General features: G+C 38.4%; 1 protein-coding gene across 2 annotated transcripts; it reads right to left on the bottom strand.

Moving 5' to 3' along the window:
- Positions 1–1,089: 1,089 nt before the first annotated feature.
- Positions 1,090–20,319, bottom strand: LOC132988258 (plastin-3-like). 2 transcript variants are annotated; one of them, XM_061055535.1, is made up of 16 exons: positions 20,186–20,319; positions 13,062–13,166; positions 11,164–11,315; positions 8,133–8,262; positions 7,518–7,650; positions 6,994–7,075; positions 6,746–6,911; positions 6,488–6,630; positions 5,079–5,174; positions 4,781–4,976; positions 4,575–4,653; positions 4,145–4,262; positions 3,868–3,998; positions 3,359–3,482; positions 2,310–2,434; positions 1,090–2,204 (listed from the first exon to the last, which is right to left on the bottom strand). In XM_061055535.1, exons 2-16 carry the CDS (start codon positions 13,120–13,122, stop codon positions 2,072–2,074), a joined length of 1,869 nt encoding a protein of 622 aa, XP_060911518.1. In that variant the 5' UTR covers positions 13,123–13,166; positions 20,186–20,319; the 3' UTR covers positions 1,090–2,071. The 2 variants fall into 2 exon arrangements, with proteins under 2 accessions (XP_060911518.1, XP_060911519.1); XM_061055536.1 differs by lacking the exon at positions 20,186–20,319 and adding an exon at positions 20,017–20,035.
- Between the last annotated feature and the right edge of the window lie 1,032 nt (positions 20,320–21,351).

Here is a 21,351-nt window from a genome sequence, read left to right as displayed (position 1 = left end):
TAAGAGAAAGGAGAAGAAGGCAGCAGTAAAAAGAAAATGAGATGAAATGGTGTTTAATAATGGTTCATAAAGTTAATGTGTATGCTGTTTTATGCCAGTATGGGGTTGTTATAGACCTAAATGGTTCTGCAGGCGAGGACTCAGTCCCTGTTTTCAGTTAAGATAAGATTTTAATGAAAAAGGCGTAGGACTTCTTTCTTTAGGTTTAGCATTTTTACAATTTGTGTTTCATATGAAATACAATAAACTCAAAATCATTAATGCACTCATTAATTTCAAAGATGTGCTGGCAGGTGGAGGCTCAGTTGAGAAATGGTTTGTTTTTCTAAGCTAACTGGCTTTTGCATTTTTACATGTCTTTGCAAGCTCAGTGGTTGGATTTCAATTCTTATTTGACATTTTTATATAAAAATAAAGACTTTTATAATGACATAATTTCTTGGTCTGTTAGTTTCAGTTGCCGTTTTGAAAGCTAGCTTTTTTTTTGGCCAATGCCAATGAATAGGAATAGACTATAAAAATCAAGTCTAATCGATGTTATCCCTTGGTTTCTGAAGAAGTGTTTTGAAGCCCAACAATGGTTGATGCCATGTTAAAAATGCTATCTCAATTTAAGCCTCCTGGCAAACAGCTACAATACATCCCCCCGTCAGACAACTCAGCCTAACCCTTAATTATGCAAATGTGTGCAAAACTCTAAGCCACAATATATTCCAAACAGAAATAGTTATTCAAAATAATCCTCCCACATCTTTAAACTTAAATAAATGAGCTATTTATACTGAAACTGGCTTTGTACCAGGTTTTAAACATGCTTATGTCAATGTTTGAAATATGAAGAATTAATTTATGGGACGCCTGATCTATCAATAGAGCTAAACTTTTTGAATTTGAAAAATATTCACTTCTTACCAATGTCAGCGACAAATGTCTGCCCTACACATCAGAACCTGTCTTTCTTAAAAAATGTTTTTCAAAAGTCTGCAGCAAATGCAGTCAGGCTCAAACCTGGGAGCACAGTTGACCTGTGGTCAGATATTTTCTATCGTAGTTGCCTTTACTGTAACTTAAAAAGATAGCACACAATAGTAGCTTTAAAATTCATATTTATTGTAAAGCACTTTAGGGTAGACATGAACAAGACACCAAATACAATTTGGCCGCTGTCACTGAGTATCATCAAACTACCTGGAATGAAGTAACTGTTTATATTTGGTAATGTTGAGTACAATAATAAAACAGAAAACCTCAAAGCTTTTACAAGTCATCTTTGATATAAGAAGGCACAGCAGAAGCCAGCAGAGTCCAGTCGGCCGGCTCCTCATCCAACGTAACAGACAGAAAAAAAAAAATTCCCTTACATCATAGACCAGACAGTTCACCAAAACAGCGTTTACCTCCTGTAATAATCCCAAGAAACAAAGAAGACGAGCAAAGGAATACAGACAGCACATCAGGCTGGTCATTTCTATAACTTGACCGTATGGCTTCTGTATAGCGATATGTATAAGTTCATAGTGCCAGTTATTAAGACATGCTTGTACTTGATTAAATAAGAGAGGAGGTTTGGGTGTTTTTTCAACCTGTGCTTCACCTAAATATTCCACCTCTGACATTTTTCTTTACCTGGTCAAGCATTTCATCATCAGTATAGTAATCAGGAATGTGTGTGTTTCTAATTCATGGATAGTATTTACTTATGAGTCAGAGTAAAAATATGTAAACAACCTTGCAGCTGGAAATATGCATATTGGCTTTATAAAACGGTATTCTTATACATCGAACAGGAAGTTGGCATATTGAATGTAACAAGTAACGAGCCTTCTCTTTGGACATTTTAGTATTTTGGACTCATTTTTAAATAAGAGAAAAGCACATACTTCAGTAAACACCTCAAAAGAGGTGGGATACATGCAAATTCGGATTTTGTACTTCATATCATCATGTTATTCTCATATGACAACAACAAAAAAATCTTTGTCTCTTCATTTCTTCAGTTGGGAGAGCTCTTGCTCTTTCAAAATGGCTTGGGGGTAGTTGGTAAAGTGTCACTATGATCTCGGACAGTCTCTTAACACCGCTTCATTCCCCGACCCATCAAGCAGGCAAACACCGTCATCACCATTTTGCATCTGACCTCAACGAGATCTTCTGGGAGGGCATAGACACGGGCTCCGATTTTCCTCGCCATAGAGACGGCATATCTGGGAATGAGAGAGGGGCTAATGAATTCAACAGTATATGAACACATCATTTCCAAAATAATGGCAAAAGGCTTCCTCTCTATTGTGTGTAATAAAAGATCTTACTTGGCATTTTCTAGCTTGTCTTCCTCACTGAGACTGCCGGTTTTTATCAGATCATAGTCGACACAGTTTGGCTGGATGGCGTCTATCAGTTCCAGTACTGCCATGCTGCTGCTGATGTCTTTGTCCTGATCCCCACATGACACACACATTAAACATGTAACACACACACACAACACACACAACACACACCACACACCACACACACACACACACACACACACACACACACAACATATTACCTTCATTCTACAACAGTAATTTGATATGGCTAGAGGCATTCAATGAGTGCTGATATAAAATAAAACAGCACTGGAGAGATTATCCTGTATGATAATGTTATGCATTAGTCTCCCTCAGGTGTTCTGAATATTGTTTTAGCAGCAAAATGGTCTTTCACTCTATTGATTCATTAAACAGGCCACATAAGAGACAGTCCACAGACTCTTTATAAACGAGTAACATCATGAATCATGTACATGATATAAAGGAGTGGGTCTGTGGTAACATGCAGACATACACACAGTAGAAATCACTGAGGAAAATTGCTTATTTGTTGGTTGTTAAACAAAAACAATAATCTAGTGTTTGTTAATCCTTTGTGCTTTAACGTTAAGTTTTAGTTTTGTATAAATATTGTTGTATAAAAGTAAAAACCACACTTAAGGTTGGGCTGACCAAATCCCATTCTGGCTGATATGAAGAACAGAACTCCCTCTCATGTGATATTACTTCATTAAAAAGCATATTCATAATGAAATCTTGCTAAATTTAATTTAAAAAAAATTTTTATTTTATTTTTGACTTTAGAAACAGCATGAGAAAGAAAACAAGTAAGCTGAAAAGATCTACTTTCTTTTAACTGCATATTATGCTCCTAAACAGCTAACTGAGGGAAATATGACATCACACTTCACCCCCATTTAAGACCATGTTATAACAAGACTGACAATGCTTTTTTTTCTTCAAGTTTTATACTAAATAAATTAAACGAAATCTACACACACAGCAGTGTTAAGAGAAATAAGAGATATAAGGCAAACTAGGCTTACCTTAAAGCTTGAAATCTTTGTTGTTTTTCCAGCTTCCGCCAATGTTTTGTTCACCCATTTTACAATGATGTCATCGTTTACTTTCTGTCCCTCACCCAGGTCTTCCAGCACATTCAACGTATATCTGGAAGAGTGAAGGAGCGGCAGGGTGTTTATAAGCATATGAACTGTACACTTAAGTTTAACATTTTACTTGAATTTGACAGAAAATTAAACAACTTTATTTTATCCCATTGTAACAGCATGCAACATGTTCTAACACATTCATGATTTATTCCTTCTTCCCAGAGTAAGTGAATGAAGTTAAGTATTTTTCGTCTTGTCTTAATGAATTTAATTACTAAATATATATTTTATAAATTGACCCCGTCACTGAGATTTAGAAAACCCTACATCTTTACCTTTAACAATGCCAAAATGTTTTTTTTATGCAAACCAAATATGTGATGTTGTGTTAACACATGTTGGAGTTGTATTTCTATTTGAGCCATCCTCATGCTGTGTCTCACCTTCTCATCAGCTGCCACACCAGAGCCAGGGTCAGGGTAGGGTTGCCATCAATCAGGTCGACCCCAGCGATTCCAACAAGGGAGAACTTAGCTTCATGGCCCCGTTCCACTGCATAGTTACAATTCTCCAACTACAACACAAAATAACAGGGACGGGGACGGGGACGGGGACGGGGACGGGGACGGGGACGGGGACGGGGACGGGGACGGGGGTGAAAAAAGATTGGCAAAGAGTTTTCTTTCTTGTCTAGTGGGGATTAACAGAAACCTGATTTACCTTTTTCATGTAGGTTCCCAGTTTGGGGTAAGGAGGCATGTTGACTTTGTTGTTCCAGTCGACGCTGACTTTAATCTTCTCATAGAGTTGAAGGATGACCATGGCATCCTGTAGATCTCTACAAGACAAGGTTGTTTTGAAAACATGAATTAAATAAGACATGAGAAAAGAAGGTGAGATCAGGTTGGGGGTTCGATCCCAGCTCCTGCAGCTACATGTCCGATGTGCCCTTTGGCAGGACACTTAACCCCAAGTTGCATCTGCTTTGTTGGTGGTGTGTAAATGTATATGAATGGGATATCCAATACTAATTGTCACTTTACATAGCAACCTCTGCCATCAGTGTGTGAATTGGTGTGAATGTGAAGGTGTGACCTGCGGTGTAAAAAGCACTTTGAGTAGTCAGAAGACTAGAAAAGCTAGTACTTACCCATACAGATGGTTGACATGTGGGTTCACTCCCAGTGAGTTCATCCAGTTTCTGAATGTCCTTTCTTCCCGTGTCTCACCTGGATAGCAAGGAGGTACAGATATAAAAACACGCTGCACCATTTGCACCTAGCTATACATGGCTTTGGGCTGGGTTTAAGGTTTAAGGCTTAAGGAAGTAGATTTTGTTCTGCTCTCCATACACACCTTCCAACAGTCCCCAATCAATGTCCTCGTTCTCAGGTTTGGTCAGTGCTGGATATTTGTTGAAAAGATTGGCCACAAAGGCAAGGTTGAGTTTGGGGTTTCCGCTGACGACGTCATTTGGAGTGACAAACTGTCGACAGCCAAGCCTGTCAGCCTGCTGCAGCATGGCCTCTGCCCTCTTCACGTCGTCTTTCTCCTGAACAACACACAGAACACATGCTCCAATCAGAGACACTGGACAGCTGTTACCATGTGGTAAAGATACTCAGCTATGGGTGCTGACTGTCAAAATGCTTACACTGAGGCCTGCCATGCTGATGTCTATGCATGGCTTGTCTTCATCTGTGCCTTTTGGAGAGATTTGGTTCAGTAGGTGGAAATAGGCCCTGGAGTCCTGAAAAAGAATACAATATACTTAGATTTGGAATTATTTTACAAAATTAAACATTGTACACGTTTAAGATAGTTGCAGTCTTGGTGAAGTAATGTGAATCTGATCTTAGTAAGTATTAACTCTGCACAGCATACTTATCTCTTACTTCTTTCCTCTGCTGGTATCAAACCAAACTAAATGCAAACTGGGCACTAGTCAAAAACTACTTAAGGCAAATATAAAAAGTATCTCAGACAACTTCTGATGTCTTCATACATATTCAATAAACAGAGAGCAATGAGAAAAAAAAACACAGGTAACCACACAGGTGTAAGAGACAGGTGCAGAATGTACTATGTCTGTCTGGTTGATTTATACAGAGACAACACCCTACAGTGAAATGAGGTTTTTTCAACCAACAAATTCTTAACATGTCCCATTGCAGAAAGGATTGCTTCTTGCTTAACGTAGATCTTTATCGATCCCCAAAGTGCTCTACCAGCAGCACAATAGTTATCTCTGTCCATACATATAAACGGTTTTATGACATAATAACAGAAACCTTAAAAAACATTTTAAACTTAATGAAAAGATAACTAAGAACACAGTATCATCTCAAGTAAGTATATTAGAGCAATGCAATACAACCATACTACTATAACAGCATAATACAAAATTATATAAGTGATGATACTTTTTTATATGTTTGTATAAATACAGTTATTTTATGTATAACTGTATGAAAACAGTTATATGATTTCTTTATAGCAAATTAGCATAATGCTAAATACAGCTTAATACAATCAAATATTTTTTGCTGGTCTAAATGATTGTCTGTGATCTCCAGTGATGTTGTACTGTCTGTACAGTGTGATGGGACTGGACACAAATGAGCATCTTAATCACTCTGTTTTGAGTCAGCCCGTCATACTTCGTTTGGGAGAGGTTACATGCAAAGTTATCTGAACTTAGTAAAAAGCTCCAAAAGGATTTTATGCTTTTTAACCAAAACCCAATCATCAACATGTACACTTGAAAGTTTTCCAATGTTAACCAAAAAGAGACACTACCCACTCAATCCTATTTTCTGAGGTGGATTTTTTGCGAGTGCTAGTACAAACAAAGTCAGTTATTGTGCTGATAGATATCCCTGTTGGTGAACCTTGTTGCCAGAGAAGTACGTGTGAAGAAAACCTACAGACTGTCCCAAACAGCTCTAAAACTGAAACGATTTTCATATATTAATTTTTTTTTTTTTTTTTTTAAATCTGAGTGGTTTCAATATCTGCAACGTTTGTGTTAACTGTTGGTTCAATGTTAGGGAATAGGCCCACCTTGATGTCAGAGCTGAAGTTGTTTATCTTAGGCTGGCCAGCATTTTCCAGGTGATAGTTTGCCCAGCGCAACAGCAGTTCTTCTGGAGACAACTTCATCAGGTCCTCCAGGGTTTCCCCGTCTCTTAGCAGGGCTGCCAGTGCTGTCAGGGGTGTTAATGATCAGTAAGGCTACTTGACAACAGACCAGGAAACCCTAATGATGACAACACAGACTCTAATAAGAGTAATGTAATGGACCTATCAGATATCAGGTACCTTCATTTCGGCTGAGCTCAATGTCAGCAAACAGGCCAATTTTGATGATCTGCCACAGCAGGCCCAGTACCAGATGGGGCTTCCCCTCGCTCAGGTCTAAAGCACCGATGTTCACCACATGGCAGCCGATAGCAGACGCTGAGTTGAGGGCCAGGTTGAGATTCTCCTGTAAAGGTACCGAGCATCAGCTGTTGGAGCATTACCATTGAAAGTAAGAGAAACAGCAGCTAGTCAGATGTTGAATTTACCTGCTCTGTAAACAGTGTTCTTTTCTTCTTATTGATGGTCCTCTCATCAATAGTGTCTGGAACTGACAGGTTGATCATTTTGCTGTGCAAACATACAAAACCAGACATGAAGTTTTATCACGTTTCATACAGTGTCAACATAGTAAAATAAGGAAGATATACAGTAGCAACCAAAAGTTGCAGAAGACGAATGTTTATAAACTCTGGCTATGGTACATGAAATTAAAGTATTTGGAGTCGAGCTTTGTCCTCCTTAATGTTAGAATACTTTGTAATAAAGCATTTCAAAAGTCTCAACAATTAAACATTTTAATTAATTAAATATCAATATCTCCTCTTTAAGAATGTTTTATGGGTGATTTACATCCCTTTTAGCCTACAGACTCCTATTTGCCTTTTTCCAGCCAGAATGTGTTCGTAGCCGTGAGTGCAGTGAGATGCAGGTATTTGATATTTATTTAAGAATGATAGTTAGGTAAGGGAGGGGGGTGTGTCTGTGTTAAAGTGAAAACAGGAACTCTCACCAGAGGACTATACCATCTTTGACAGACTTGAAAAGAGAGTCTGTGTTGGGATCCATGGGCAGGACGTGTTGGCAGTCAGGGTCATTTTCCAGAGCCGTGTTGATCCAGTTCACAAAGGCATATCGCTCCTCCTCTGGAAAGTGGATTATACACAGGTGTCAGTGAAAAGCAAAATGATGACAGTCCCTCATGCCTCATGTTATTCATAAATAACAACAGTGACATCAAGTAATCAAACTGGCATTTAGGGGGTTAAATTCCTTAAAATGACTGAATGTTTGGTAGTTTTGAGCAGGGCTGAAGTTGTTTAAGAGATGTATGCAGAAAAAGTAGAAAAATCAATCTGTTCTATTTTTATAGCAGTTTTTTGGAAGTGGACATTTTTGTCCTTAGTGACTTAAGAAGGTAGTAAATTAAACTGATGCCTGAGGGTTAAATATTTCAACATGACACTGTCATATTTCATAATTTAAGTCACATTGTCCATTACAATGTCTGTATTGGTAAATTGAGCATCTGTAGCTGCTGAGAAAAGGGTACACAGAAAAAAAAAACACTATATAAAATCATCAGACGTGACTAGATATAGGAAGGACAATATCCATGCGTCTTTACCAGAGAACGAGTGTTGTGTCCCTTCGCTGGATAGCTCAGAAGTCCCTCCAATTGCCAGGATGCCTTCCTTTTTGTTGATGGCCTTCCGGAAAGTTTTTGCTATTTCACTACCCTTTAACTCCTTGACAATCTGAAACAACAACAATACAGACTAATGAAACTATTCATCAAAAAACCTGCATCATTTGGTGGGTACTGGTAGCTCACATGTTTACTCAGATACCATATTATGGCTGAGTCCTTTCTGCAGCAGCACACTGAAGTTACTAACCGAGGACCTTTACTGCATCTCTCTTTTTATTTCTCTCTCTCTCTAAAAAAACACTGAAATTGACAAATTATTTATGTACATTTTTGCCACGTAATTTAAGCTTCTTAATATTTATATTACAATTTATTCTTAATGAACTGATTCTGCTGTAACAAACATAATCATTCTCTGCTAATGTGATTAGTATCAGCTTCACAGTAGTAGCTTTCAGTTGAACAGCACCGCCAACCATTCTACTATTAAAAGCCAATGATGATGATGTTCAGTTCTTGGTATTTGCAGAAATGGGAGTATCTGATTGTATATTTACATTAGAAACACCTCCAAAAATAATGCACTCAACACGATCACAGACTATGACCTCACTGCTTTAACATCATTTTCATAAAAAATGATCACAAGGCCTCATAAAAGTCAACTTTCTAGCAGAACAGTTACAAAGGATTGCTGTACGTGTGAACCCAATAATGCAGCCGTGAAGTAAAGGAATCTACAAATCGCTTAGAAATCATACCCAGATATATCCATGCTGTTTGATTACAACATTTTTCTGTGTATTTGACTGATAACACATTTTGTATATATTCTTTTTCTTGCTACCAATACTCATTCATTGCTTTTTTTTTTTAATTAATCTGAGAATTGTTTTTTGTTTCGTCTTAAAGCATCAACCATCTTCTGTTCAGTTCGACCAGCTGTTTAGTTTTTTCCTTTGTTGTGTTGTCTGGCTTCTTGTAACCACCAAGGTCATTCTGCAGACAAAGCAGCACAGCAGGAATTTATCCACCCTGGTATGAAAACATAAACCTGCTACAGGGCTGAGAAGATACTTCGAATAGAAAGAAAATACTCAAGGAAAACATTCGGCTGATGGCTTCATAAAAGCAACTGTACACCTCAGTGATCTGAAGCGAACCTGTGTATTCAACACACATCTAATCCAAGTATAAGAGCATTGAGCGTGAGGGCTATTATGCAATCATATGGACAGTAACAGTAAACCACCAGAGCTACAGCAGTTAACCTCCTCTGTAGGCCTGAAACCCGACATTAAATAATTATCCCTGAACATTAAATCAAACTCAACTACTCTGACGATAGAGAGCTCTGTGGTGCGAGTCCATATACTACTTCAGCTTATCAGTAGTACACAACTTGTGAGCAGCTGCAGACAAAGCAGCTTTGACAATACATATTCTGCAGTAATAACTGTGATACTTCCTGAACCTGAAGTAATCGCTGCTTCATCAGTGACCTCAGCCCCACAGGCGCTGCTGTGACCACAATGAGCTATTCAGCCTGGCACAGTGAAACAGTTAAAGACAGCGCAGCACCATTTACCACAGTCACTCACTCATACGGCCACACTGCCAGCTGGCACTTTTTTTTGGCCACAACCGGTAAAAGAAGTTAGCACAACAAGGTATTTGCAACTAGTCAATTCTGCAAAAAAGCTTTTTTTTTAAATGTCATTTTCACATTTTAAGGCGGATTCAGATTCATTTTTTAATCCACTATAACATGATGGAGGAGCACACACCTTTCTAACATAGTGGCCAGTGCAGTTTAGCAGCTAAATCTTCCCAAATGTCCTTCCTTCCCCCAAAAACACAAACACAGCAACACATCATTGGGACTAAAAAAATTATCCAAAAAAATGTAATAACATGTTTTTTTGTTTGTTTTGATTTACCTTTGGGCATTTTTGGAGTTATGTAAGTAAGGATTTTTTTAAAGGACAGAAAAGGCTGTAGGACACAGAATGAATGACAAGCATCACATGCTGGGTTGGCATTAAACTTGCTCTGCTTTAAAATGATGTGCTTCAAAATTATTTTTTTCTAGACATCTTTTTCTTAGGGCCTCAAAAAGGTTACAACAAAACATTTTCTAACCTGCAGACACACTGTGTTTGGAAAGTAACCAGAGAACATGTGTCCTAATCTTCTCAAACAGATTGTTAAAAAAGAGATCAGATGCTTGGAGGATAGATGACTAGGATAGATGAATTGTTTTAATCACTTTACCTTTTTAATTATAATTAAATTAATTCCATGGTTCTAAATTCAAATTTCTTAGAGAAGGTTTTTGTATAGCTGCTGTGAAGAATACATCTTATCTCTATGCTTAACATTACCTGAATATGCTTCTGTAGTACTCTCAGAAGAATGTAATCCTACCTCTTTTTAATTTCCTTATATATTTTCTCACTGTGAAACTTTGCCATGGGAAAGTAAAAACTTTTCACTTTTTTTCATCTGAATATCATCCAGGAAAAGCAGCGAAAGGCTTTAAAAAAGACACACAAAAATATTTGATATCTGATTGTCTGTTTTGCTTTTTTACACCATTAGAGATTTCTGTATAAATTCAGGGGAAATGTATTTTATTTTTTTGTCTGGTTTTATTAAAAAGTTCAGGCTTAGTCAGGATATTTAAATGAACATATAAAATACCAAACACAGCAACAGTAGATTTGGTTGACCCTGACACTCTTGTATATGAATGACTACTCCCTCATCGCTGATGAAACTAAATACTAGAACTCACACCACTTTGCTGACCTCACTTCCACATTTCCTGTGTGGGGTTTGTAGAGGCCTTTCCACTCTATCGTGCTTAAAGAAACTGCTGAAAGTTGTTTTTATGAAGGAGGACCAGGTGGGCAGAGCACAAAACAAAGCCCGACTTGCATTAAAAGTTGCTCTGAACAGAACATAAAAACTTGTGAAGCTAAGCAGCATGAGCTGCTTAACGTACCGACAAAAACTCTTCAAAGCTGATCCTGTTATCCTTGTCGCGATCCAGTTTCTGAACGATCTCTCGAACCATGTATCTTGGGAGGGGATGGCCGGACTCTTTGAGGACTTCGTGGAGTTCATAATCACAAATAAATCCATTGCCGTCCAGATCTACAGAAACACAAACGGAACAATTAGACACAAGGAAGCAAGGTTAATATTGGGCTGAAACTAATGCTAGAATTACTTCATACTATTTACACTTCACCTGTTAGCTCATCTCAAACAGATCTTAACACATTTTATTTACTGTTGCCTTGCCATAAATGCAGTCACTTATCTACTTTCACTTGATTCTTTCAATTCAATCACTAGCTTTTGTAAAATCTTTAAAATACCCCTTTGCACTATTACTTTTATGTTTTAAAAAAAATATATAACTCCTTCTATATTTTAGCTTCTGTTTTAACTGCCTTTTTTATTATCTTTGAATTCATTTTCAATTTTAGTTAATCATTTGAACAAATTCTGGGCATTTTAAGTTGCAAATGGTGAGAGTTGGGCTGTGTAGGGTGCCCATGTTGGGTATAACTGGAGGTCTGATCCAGCCTGTGAACTGTGACTCGACACAGACTGAACAAACTGTGAGCCTGAATCCTAGGGAAGACGTTCTGAGGTGGATTGTTAAACAAAGTTCATTTCGATTAGGAAAGACCAGCAGGTGAATCTGAGTCGCCTGCTGGTGACTCTGGCGGGACAGTAAGACTCTGTGGTCAGGGACTTCAGAGCGTTGGATTTCTCTTGTACACGCAGAGCCGATTACTTCTGGAATTCTGTCCCAACTAAATATGGTGTATATATTTCAATTTTTAATGTCTTCATGTCATATTTCTGTATTTCTTTTGGATCTTATTTTATTTTTTCAAACATATTTTCATACTAAGTCTTCTCTGTGATTAATTGTTGTTTTTGTCATTTTTAAATGTTAATGTTTCTTTTTCTCTATAGCCGTTTTCACATATGCACTCCGGATAATATCGAGATAATTACAGGAGGACCGCTCTGGAGATTCTCCCGACCTAGCCGTTCACATATGCTCCTCACAGCAGGGGACTATCCCTGTCAGAGGGGAGGGGGGTCGGGGGATTTCCTGAGGTAAGACGTGACATAAAAAAACAACGCGGATGTAGCGGCCGAAGAAACAGAGTCCGCTACACGACGTTATAATGAGAATATTTGCCTTTATATCAATGTTATGTTTAGTGCAATGGAATGACAACATCCACAAGAGAGAGGAGAACAACATACTGACGACCAGAAAACATAATGCAGCCGTTTAATAACGTGCATGGAGATCGTAGTGGTCGCCTGCAGACACTTTATGCAGTCACTGTATATAAACGTCATTCTCTTTCTATTGGCTCTAGTTGAAATCTCCGGAGTATATTCGGCCGCGTTCAGACATCAGCTCACTCGGATTTTCTGCGGAAAAAATACTAGGGGTCTGTCCGGAGAAAGTCCGGTAAAGACCGCGCGAAAAATGCAGCTGTTTGCGTTCACATATAACCTATATCCCCTCCGGGTAGCCAAGTTTTTCAGGAGATTTCCGTATGTGTGAAAAGGGTTTATGTTGTGATGCTTTGAATCGCCTTGTTGCTGAATTGTGCAATAGAAATAAACTTGCCTTGCTTATTTACTTGTTTATTGATCTTACATTTTCATATATTTTGTATTTGATTATCTTACTGTGGTCATATTTAATGAATGTTCTTTATACTCTGTTTTTAACTCTGTAAAGCACTTTGCGTTGCCACATGTAGAAATGGTGCTTTATGTAACATGCCTTGCCAATATTTGGATTATTGTAAAATGATTGAACTAACAAAACTAAATCAAGGTGACATGGCTTTTACTTACCAAATTTCCCAAAGGACTCCCTCATCTCCTCTATATCCTCTTTTGATATGTTTCCAGACATTTTTCTGTGATTGACCTGAGTGGGTCACTCAGAGAAATGTGAGACTGAAGGGAGGAAACCAAGAAAGAATCGTTAACAGGGTCTCAAAGTGACAGAGTTTAAATAAAGGTCATTTTCATTTTCTATTCATCTGACTACGATATTCACACTTCATCGAGTTGTCGATAAAATGTCAAAATTGTGAAAAATGCTTATTTCAATTTGAATAAGCGCAAAGACATGTTTTATAATGTCTTCTCATTAACAAACAGAGAAATAACAAAATAATCTACATTAACTGTTGAAAATCACAAAGAGAAGCAGAAAACATTAAATAAGCTGGAACCAGCAATTTTAAGACATGTTCGCTTTAAATATCCCTGAAAGTAAAAAATTTAAAAACACGAAATCCATTTGGAATCACATTTCTTTTCTTTCTTAAAGTGAACTGATTGATTTATTTACTGACTTATTGCTGCAGCTTATCCAGGCCGCCACAAACCCTGTGAAAGCAACCCATGACGGGATCTCCACCTCTTCTTAACTCAAGTCAAACACCTCACTGCTCACTGTCGTGCCTCTTTCTGCCTCCTATAGAGAAAATGACCTTTTCTCTACATTTGGAACAAAACTTTTCTGACAGGTCGAAAAACTCTCAAAATAGGACTTCATATATCCGCCCGATCCCTGTTGATCCCCACCCCTTCTGATCATATCTTTACTTTCTCTTGAGCGCTTTTCCTTCTATAAACGGCCTCTCTCCCATAATCAAAGTAATTTCCTGTTAGTTCCATTGTGTAGCAACAACCCCATGCTGTTCAAAAAACCAGACAGAGAAAAGAGACCACTTAAGCATTTAAGGTGATTTGATGAAATGTTACAACCTTTTCGAATAAATACGGTAGCTGCGAAAGCACCCCCTCAAAAATCTGACCTTTTTAAAGTATGTTGTGTTAAACCATTGTATCTGTAATGTTAAGTTATCGCTCATGCTAACTGAGCCAGCTGTAATGACTTCCGGCTGCTTCTGGTTGAGGTTCATCTTGAAGCAGTTTGGACTTTTTTTTTTTGTATTTTAGGAGAGAAAAGTGTCATCACCCAGCAGAGAGATTCATTTGACCATGTACAGACTCAAGCCACATAACAGCCAACCAGAATCATTCCCCCGAGTTATTCTGGTTGACCAAAAAAAACACAAAGCAGCAACAAGCTGAAAATGACTGAAATAAGGAATTCCTCTGAGTACCTCCTTCCCATTTTGTGTGGCAGAGGAATGCTTGAGGCCTGGGCAGATCGAGCTTCACTCACAGAGAGCAGAGCGGGCTGGATTGCTTCGTTTTCCAAGGCTAAACTGGTATGATGGCATTCCTCTCCAACACAAGTGTTCAGAAAACAAAGATGAGGTTATTATGCTGCGGGTAGCTAGGGATCACCGATTTTTCCAGACTGAAAAGATGTCCCATTTCCTGATTTTAAGCACAGATTGGTGATGTTTTTTTTAACTGTGTGTGTTAGTCAGAAATCCCGGGCAAGGCCACAGGTTTCAACAAACCCTACTTGTTAAATGTCGCATTCGTCAAATGGATCAAAAATCCACCCGAGTGTTTGTAATAGTTTTTATATATTGTGTTAAATATCTCAAAAGGTTTCTGTTTGTGGCCACAACAGCCTCTCCAGCACAAACACAAGCAGAGCAACAATGAACCGAGTCCAATATCCGTTCATCCTCTTTCATGAATGAAACTATTAATAGTTTTCATGACAGATGGTTCAACAGTTTACATGTGGTCGCTGAGATATGACTCACTTCCTGAAATACTATATGAACAAAGAAAAAAGTGACGAAATAACACTTGTTGAACAAAATCAGGACAGTAACTCATGAAATCATAATCAATATTGTACAATCCTGTTCAAAGAATAACAAGGTTTGTAATATTTATCAAACAGATGCTTTCAGATGAATCACAGGGAACACCGCGTTTTCTTATGAAGAGAAACACTCAATTGGGGCAAGCACAAACCCCTGACTAAACCATTAGGAAAATGACGATACCACGGTTGCTATATTTAACTTTTCTCCAAAAGGTTGTGAAATGTGGCTGCTGAAGTCAGCCGGGCTACACTAAGGGCCGACAAACATTATGTGCCCTGTCAGCCCTTGTCACACCCTCGGCAGAGACTGGAGAGTAGAAACATAAGAGGGGTCAAGTACATGGAGCAAAGGCACAGATGGCAGAGCACAAATGTGAGCCATATCACTCGTGGTACAGAAGAATAGAGGGTTTGTTATTGGTGAAACACACTGCGGTAATAAATCCTGTGTAAGGGAAGAAAATGAGTTCAGAGTGTCAGGCTCCAAAGACAGTTGCAGTCTTTGACAGCTGGACCGTGTGCTGCCTCTAAGAGAGGAGAAAAATCCTGCACTCTGAACAGTAGCCACTAGCCAGCCTCTTTATGGAGCTGCTTGTGTTTGCCTACTTAGTTATAGATACCAACTGACATTAGTTGATAACAGTTAAAACGGATACATGGTATACTTTCTGTTTTTCTGATATATTCTCATTGTATAGTAAAATGAGAGCTGTTCAGATATCGGCTTCTGAACTGCCGAGTATATGTTAGTAAACCTGTTAATAAAAAGGTTCCATACCAAGACCACCCAACCCCCAGGCTAGTTTGAAATAGGGCTGAACAATATATCTTTTTTATCATCCTGATTGCGAGGTGCGCATGCTCAATAGTCACAACACAGGACGTGAAATTTCAGTCAGGTGACCTGAAGTATGTCATGCTGCCACTTTTGTCTATTATGTAAACCAAAACTGCAAGTTTCATTGTTTCCATGACTAATCTTCAATAAGTCTGTCTGATATCATCATCAGTAGTCACAGAACTAACTACTGTGCATGCAGAGTCTGTGTGCCCCATGCATGTAAAACTGCATAGGCTACAGGAGACGCTGCTGCCATCACAGATACCACAGCATGACGCTGGAGGCAGACGCACTTCATCCCGGTATTGTTAATGCTGTGGCCACATATACGGACCTTTAACGGCGCGGATGTGTCACTGATTGTTGACTTTTAGCAGCTTCACCTGCAGTGCACACAATGAGGTGTTGTGTGAGTCACAGGCAGCTGAAGACAGTGAGCTTTCATTAGAATAAATTAGAAGTTATAATCACTGGGTTGGTCATGGAGACTAAACATGACTGTGAACATCATTAGAAATGCTTGATGACATTCGAGTAAGACAATTTCAAGCCACAGGTTTATTTGTGAAGTTTATGAAGTTACATGCCGCTCCTACTGTTCTCTCGCCACCTTTCCTACTCCTACTCCATGTGTGTGTCAGAATGGTTCTCAGGGATGGACCCAGTGTGTTTGATGTTTAGATTGGAAATAATAAAATTAATTAAAAACCAAAATAAAGCAATTAGAATTGTTTGATTAAAATTTTGAATAATGTACAAATAAAAGACACCGCATTTATCTGGTGTCTTTTACTTTAATTTCAAATGACTATATCTCAGAAAGAAAACATACAAAGATCTATTTTCATCCCAGCTCAAAAGTAAACTATATCGTCTGCTGTATCGTTAATTAGTGAGTTTGTCCACACCAAAATTGTCCACACCAAAATTGTGTGGTATCTGTCTTAAAAATCCCATTTCAGTAGAGCCCTGTAAATTGGGGGATGCAGTACAATGAAATAGAAATAAACAACAAAGGCCTCTACACATATCTTTCAGTCCTCCAGGTCACATGATATCTAGTAGCAAAACAAGAGCAACAGGACTAGCTTTGTAGCCTTCGGGACATTTCACTACTCATCCAAGACTCCCTTTCAGTTCTCTTGCTGTTCTTTTAAAGCAAGATATCACCCACAAACAAGCACTTCTTTCCAAGCATCAGCATTAATTGTTGAGCCAGAAACATCTCATTTACACTGTTTACAATCGCCTTTGATGGATCTTTCAGTCGATTTAAAGCCAAAGCCTGTTCACAGATGGCTGAGTTAAATGTGTAAAGCCGACACACCCCGTCTGCCAGTGTTTCATCCACACAGTTACATGGGAAATGTGAGGCACACAAATAGATTGGGCACCCTTCCCAAGTGTGGTCAAGTTCATATGAACACACCCAACAACGTCTGTAAAAGGAACATGGGCGATTTTATTCAGTCACAATCGGCTGCAGATGTGAGGCAAACTGAGTCATATTTACTCCCAACAGCCTGTAACGCACAGGCCATTTATTTCCTCTAAAGCTTTTGTGGCACAGATCAGCACAGACATACTGACAGGTAAGGAGGAGGTGACGAAAACAAACACTGTACATGGAGTTTACACACCTCTTACATCATTTACAGCTGTAAGTATGATGCCCTGGGCTGGGCTAAGGGGTGTTATAAAAGCTCAGGAAACTAGGCATCGATGAGTCATCATGGAAATATTCAAATTAAATGGTCCCTTGACATTGTCCCTCATTTCTATAACTTGCTTTCAGTAGTACATTACTTTAATGAAATAATACCTCGTAGTAAACAAGGAAGCAGACCATAAAGAGGCCTAAGCTAGCAAATGGGTTAACACAGGAATCCCCATAAACCATCATTCAAGAATGTCATTCGACAGGTTATTGAGGTGCTGCTGAATCAGTTGGGAGCAGCCACACCTATAAGGGTGGGTCATAACTTGAAAAAGGCACATTAAAGCATTATCTTTTAAAAATGAAATAATGATACAGCTCAAATGCATTATACCGCCTATTTCTCACGCAAGCATGACGTGTGCCCTTTAGCAATAAACTGCATCGCTCCTTGCTCCAAGGTTATAGCTGACCCCTGACCTTCAAACAAAGTGCACCAACTTCTTTGTGGTGATTTATGAGCCATTATTACAATATTTTTGTATGAAATATGATAAATATAGAAAAAGACTTTGGCCAAGGTAATCCACTACATCTCACTCAAAACGGTCCTCAACGCCAGTGATTCCCAAAGTGGGGGTTGCAGGACACAGAGGGGGTCACAAGACGCCTACCAAAAACAAATGTAAAAATATATATATTTTCAATTGCATACTTTACCCATTACCCATATTGTATGTAAAATCAAGTGGTTCAATTTAGGATAAAACCACATTTGTTAAGCGATATTTATGCTTAATATGTAAATGCCTTAACAGGAGGGGGTTAAGGCAAACCATAAGGCTCTTTAAAAATAAAAGAGTAACTTGATCACTTTCGCTTCCTTAAACAAGGCACCTGTTTAAAATCTTCAAACACAGAGAGTGGGGAAACCTGTTCACTTGCAGAGGTGTGAGCGTCTGCAAATGTTGAAACAAAACACAAGCACACACCCACCCCTTTCTTGATCGTCTGGTTTGTCTTTACATGCTGACGGGTAACGGCAGCATGTAATGTCTGTATCTAAAACACTACGTACTCGTGTGTGGTTCTGCAGCATGAACAAAGGAACTTGAATTTCACTTCAGCTGCTGTGAAGCATAGTTCACATACCACATGTGCACACTCATGGGACAATTTGACCATGCCATTAAGGGTAAAGGCAGGTACAGTTAAAATAAACTAGCGTAAAAGCACTTTTTTCCCCTCTGACAAGAGAACAATGGTTTGTCCCGAGTCCTGTCCTAAGAAATGGATTTAACAGTTTTGTCTTGAGCAATTTTCTGCCAAATCTCTCTCAAAGACCCCTAACAAGCCAAACAACACCTGAAGGGAGGACAGAGAACATGAAATACTTTACTGAATGGTGGCTGTATGTAACATAATTCTTGCTCCAAGTCAGTTTTAAAAAGGTAAGTTAAAATAACACGCAATCGGGATGCCAGATGTACAAGTGCTGCAGACCCAGATGTCTCTACAGGAAAAATCTGGAAAATCAATCAGAGCAGCAAACAAGTTCACATAGACCACTGTCCTACAAGAGCACCAAAAACAGACTCACTAACCAGACAACCCAATTTCTGAGCTAAAACCTTGAACAGCATAGTATAATTTATTTTTTGTTATTTTATCATGCCACATTGTTTTCTATCTTGTTGCTGTAAAGCAATTTGTAACTAGCGTTTTTAAAGGAGCATAAATAAAGTTTTCTATTATCATTATTACTATATAAAACGCACTGAACAATGCTTTGTTTTAGGAGAAACCTGACCTAAAAAAGTTGATCACTTGTTCACTTTGTGAGTTCCACCCTGCAAATGAGTCCTATTATTTCAAAGGAAATGTGGCACAGAAAGTGGGAGGCTGGTTCAATTTATTCCACAGCTAAATATTTATTAGAATAGTGCTTGCATTGTGTGTCAGGAAACTACGCGATCTGTCATCAGGTAACTGATCAGTGAAGTTATTCATGGCCCTCTCACTTACAGCTACACCTTGAGTAAAGGCTTCATGTGTAGTCCTAAGTATATTCATGTATGGCTCTTCTATGCGCCAGCCTGTGGACCATAGACTATATTATTAACATAAAGTCTCTATACTGTGAACTGAGAACATTGTAAAAAAAAACAGTGCAGACTCCCGCTATGCCAATTCCAAGGAACAAACCTCGTCTCATTGCTCCTTCCATGACATTTGTTATTTTCTCAAACCTAATGTCCCCCCCCCCCCCCCCCCCAAAAAAAAAAAAACCCTCAAAGAAAACATGACACGTTATTTCAATACACCCTAACATTAACATGCTGAGTTACAAGTATTCAGAGTTATGTCTTTAAAACACAGATACTATTTCTAATAGTTAGGCTACTATGTCACAAAATTAAAGAACTTGGCGACTCTTTGGGAATATCGGTATTTCTAGCACCCATCCTGACAACAGTGAAGGTGTAGCTAACGCTAGTCTGCTAGCGACAGACATGCAAGTTTCATGGGCAGGAAACTATACCTGTATACTCCAGCAGATTCAACCTCTCAAAACAGAGGATAACCGCGTTCACAGAAAGGAAACACTAGGACAAGGATGTTTTTGTTTTTTTTAAAGTAAAAGCTTCTGAGACAAAGACCAGCTCTAGGTAGTTGTTAATCTATAAAATTGCCAGGAAATTGGTACTCACTGTCGGTGCGCCTGAAAGTCCAGACAGCGTCCAGTGTGCAGTCCTGCCTCCTCCACGTAGAGACAAAAGTAGACGGCAGTTGGAATGTTGGCCCCGCCCTGTCGGTGACGTCACCTCCAGACGATGGTCTGCGCCGGAGCATTATGTGAGACGGAAAGCATGAGAGATATTCAACTGCTAATAGGTAGCCATATGCTTTGTAAAATAAAATAAAATAAGCCACATTTCTGCAAACGTGGCAAATCGGGAGTTTCAGCAAAACAAGAATAAAAAGTTCAAAAGAAAATAAGGCTATCAGAACAGAAGTATAGCCTATCACTATCACATTAAACTAAAACTATCTATCTATCTATCTATCTATCTATCTATCTATCTATCTATCTATCTATCTATCTATCTATCTATATCTATCTATCTATCTATCTATCTATATCTATCTATCTATCTATCTATCTATCTATCTATCTATCTATCTCTCTCTCTCTCTCTCTCTCTCTCTCTCTCTCTATCTATCTCTCTCTCTATCTATCTCTCTCTCTCTCTCTCTATCTATCTATCTATCTATCTAATCTACATACGCACGCACATGCAAATTGTTAGAAAAACAGCTGCTCAATTGTGCCAGTGGACCTGAGGAAAGTGGGTATGGCAGTATATGGAGTACATGCATGGAATTAATATAAATTCGGTAGGACTATATTGAAATATGAAATAGGCCTATATAATACTAATTAAAAAAAAATAAACCATACCAGGATAATTAAACTCGTAACACAAGTTGTAACTATGAGCAATGCTGTATTTAGACAGTCTTTTCTCATGTGAAGCCACATGGTGGTGTAATTACCAACAGCAATGTCAGCAGGTTACAGTAATGTAAGGGTAATATGACACCATCCACCATAATAGCATTAACTTAAATATTATATGAGAGGATTAATTGTATTTTGTGTTTTTCTTTATTCGATCCTTTACGTTTGATCCTGTCTGATTTATTTGTTGGCTTATGTAATAGTGCTTGTATGTGTATGATTGCATTAAATTATACAATCTTATTTGACATTCGCAGGCAGAGACATTGGAAAGGCTAAAGTTTGCTGAAGTTAAGGAAGTCTATCTTAGACTGAATAACGGCAGAACCAATATGCCTGTTCATTCATTATAAA

This window comes from Labrus mixtus, chromosome 14 (assembly GCF_963584025.1).
Source record: "Labrus mixtus chromosome 14, fLabMix1.1, whole genome shotgun sequence".
NCBI classification, from domain to species: domain Eukaryota; kingdom Metazoa; phylum Chordata; class Actinopteri; order Labriformes; family Labridae; genus Labrus; species Labrus mixtus.
The sequence above is the reverse complement of the archived record's forward strand: the minus strand, read 5'-3'. Positions and strand labels throughout refer to the sequence as shown.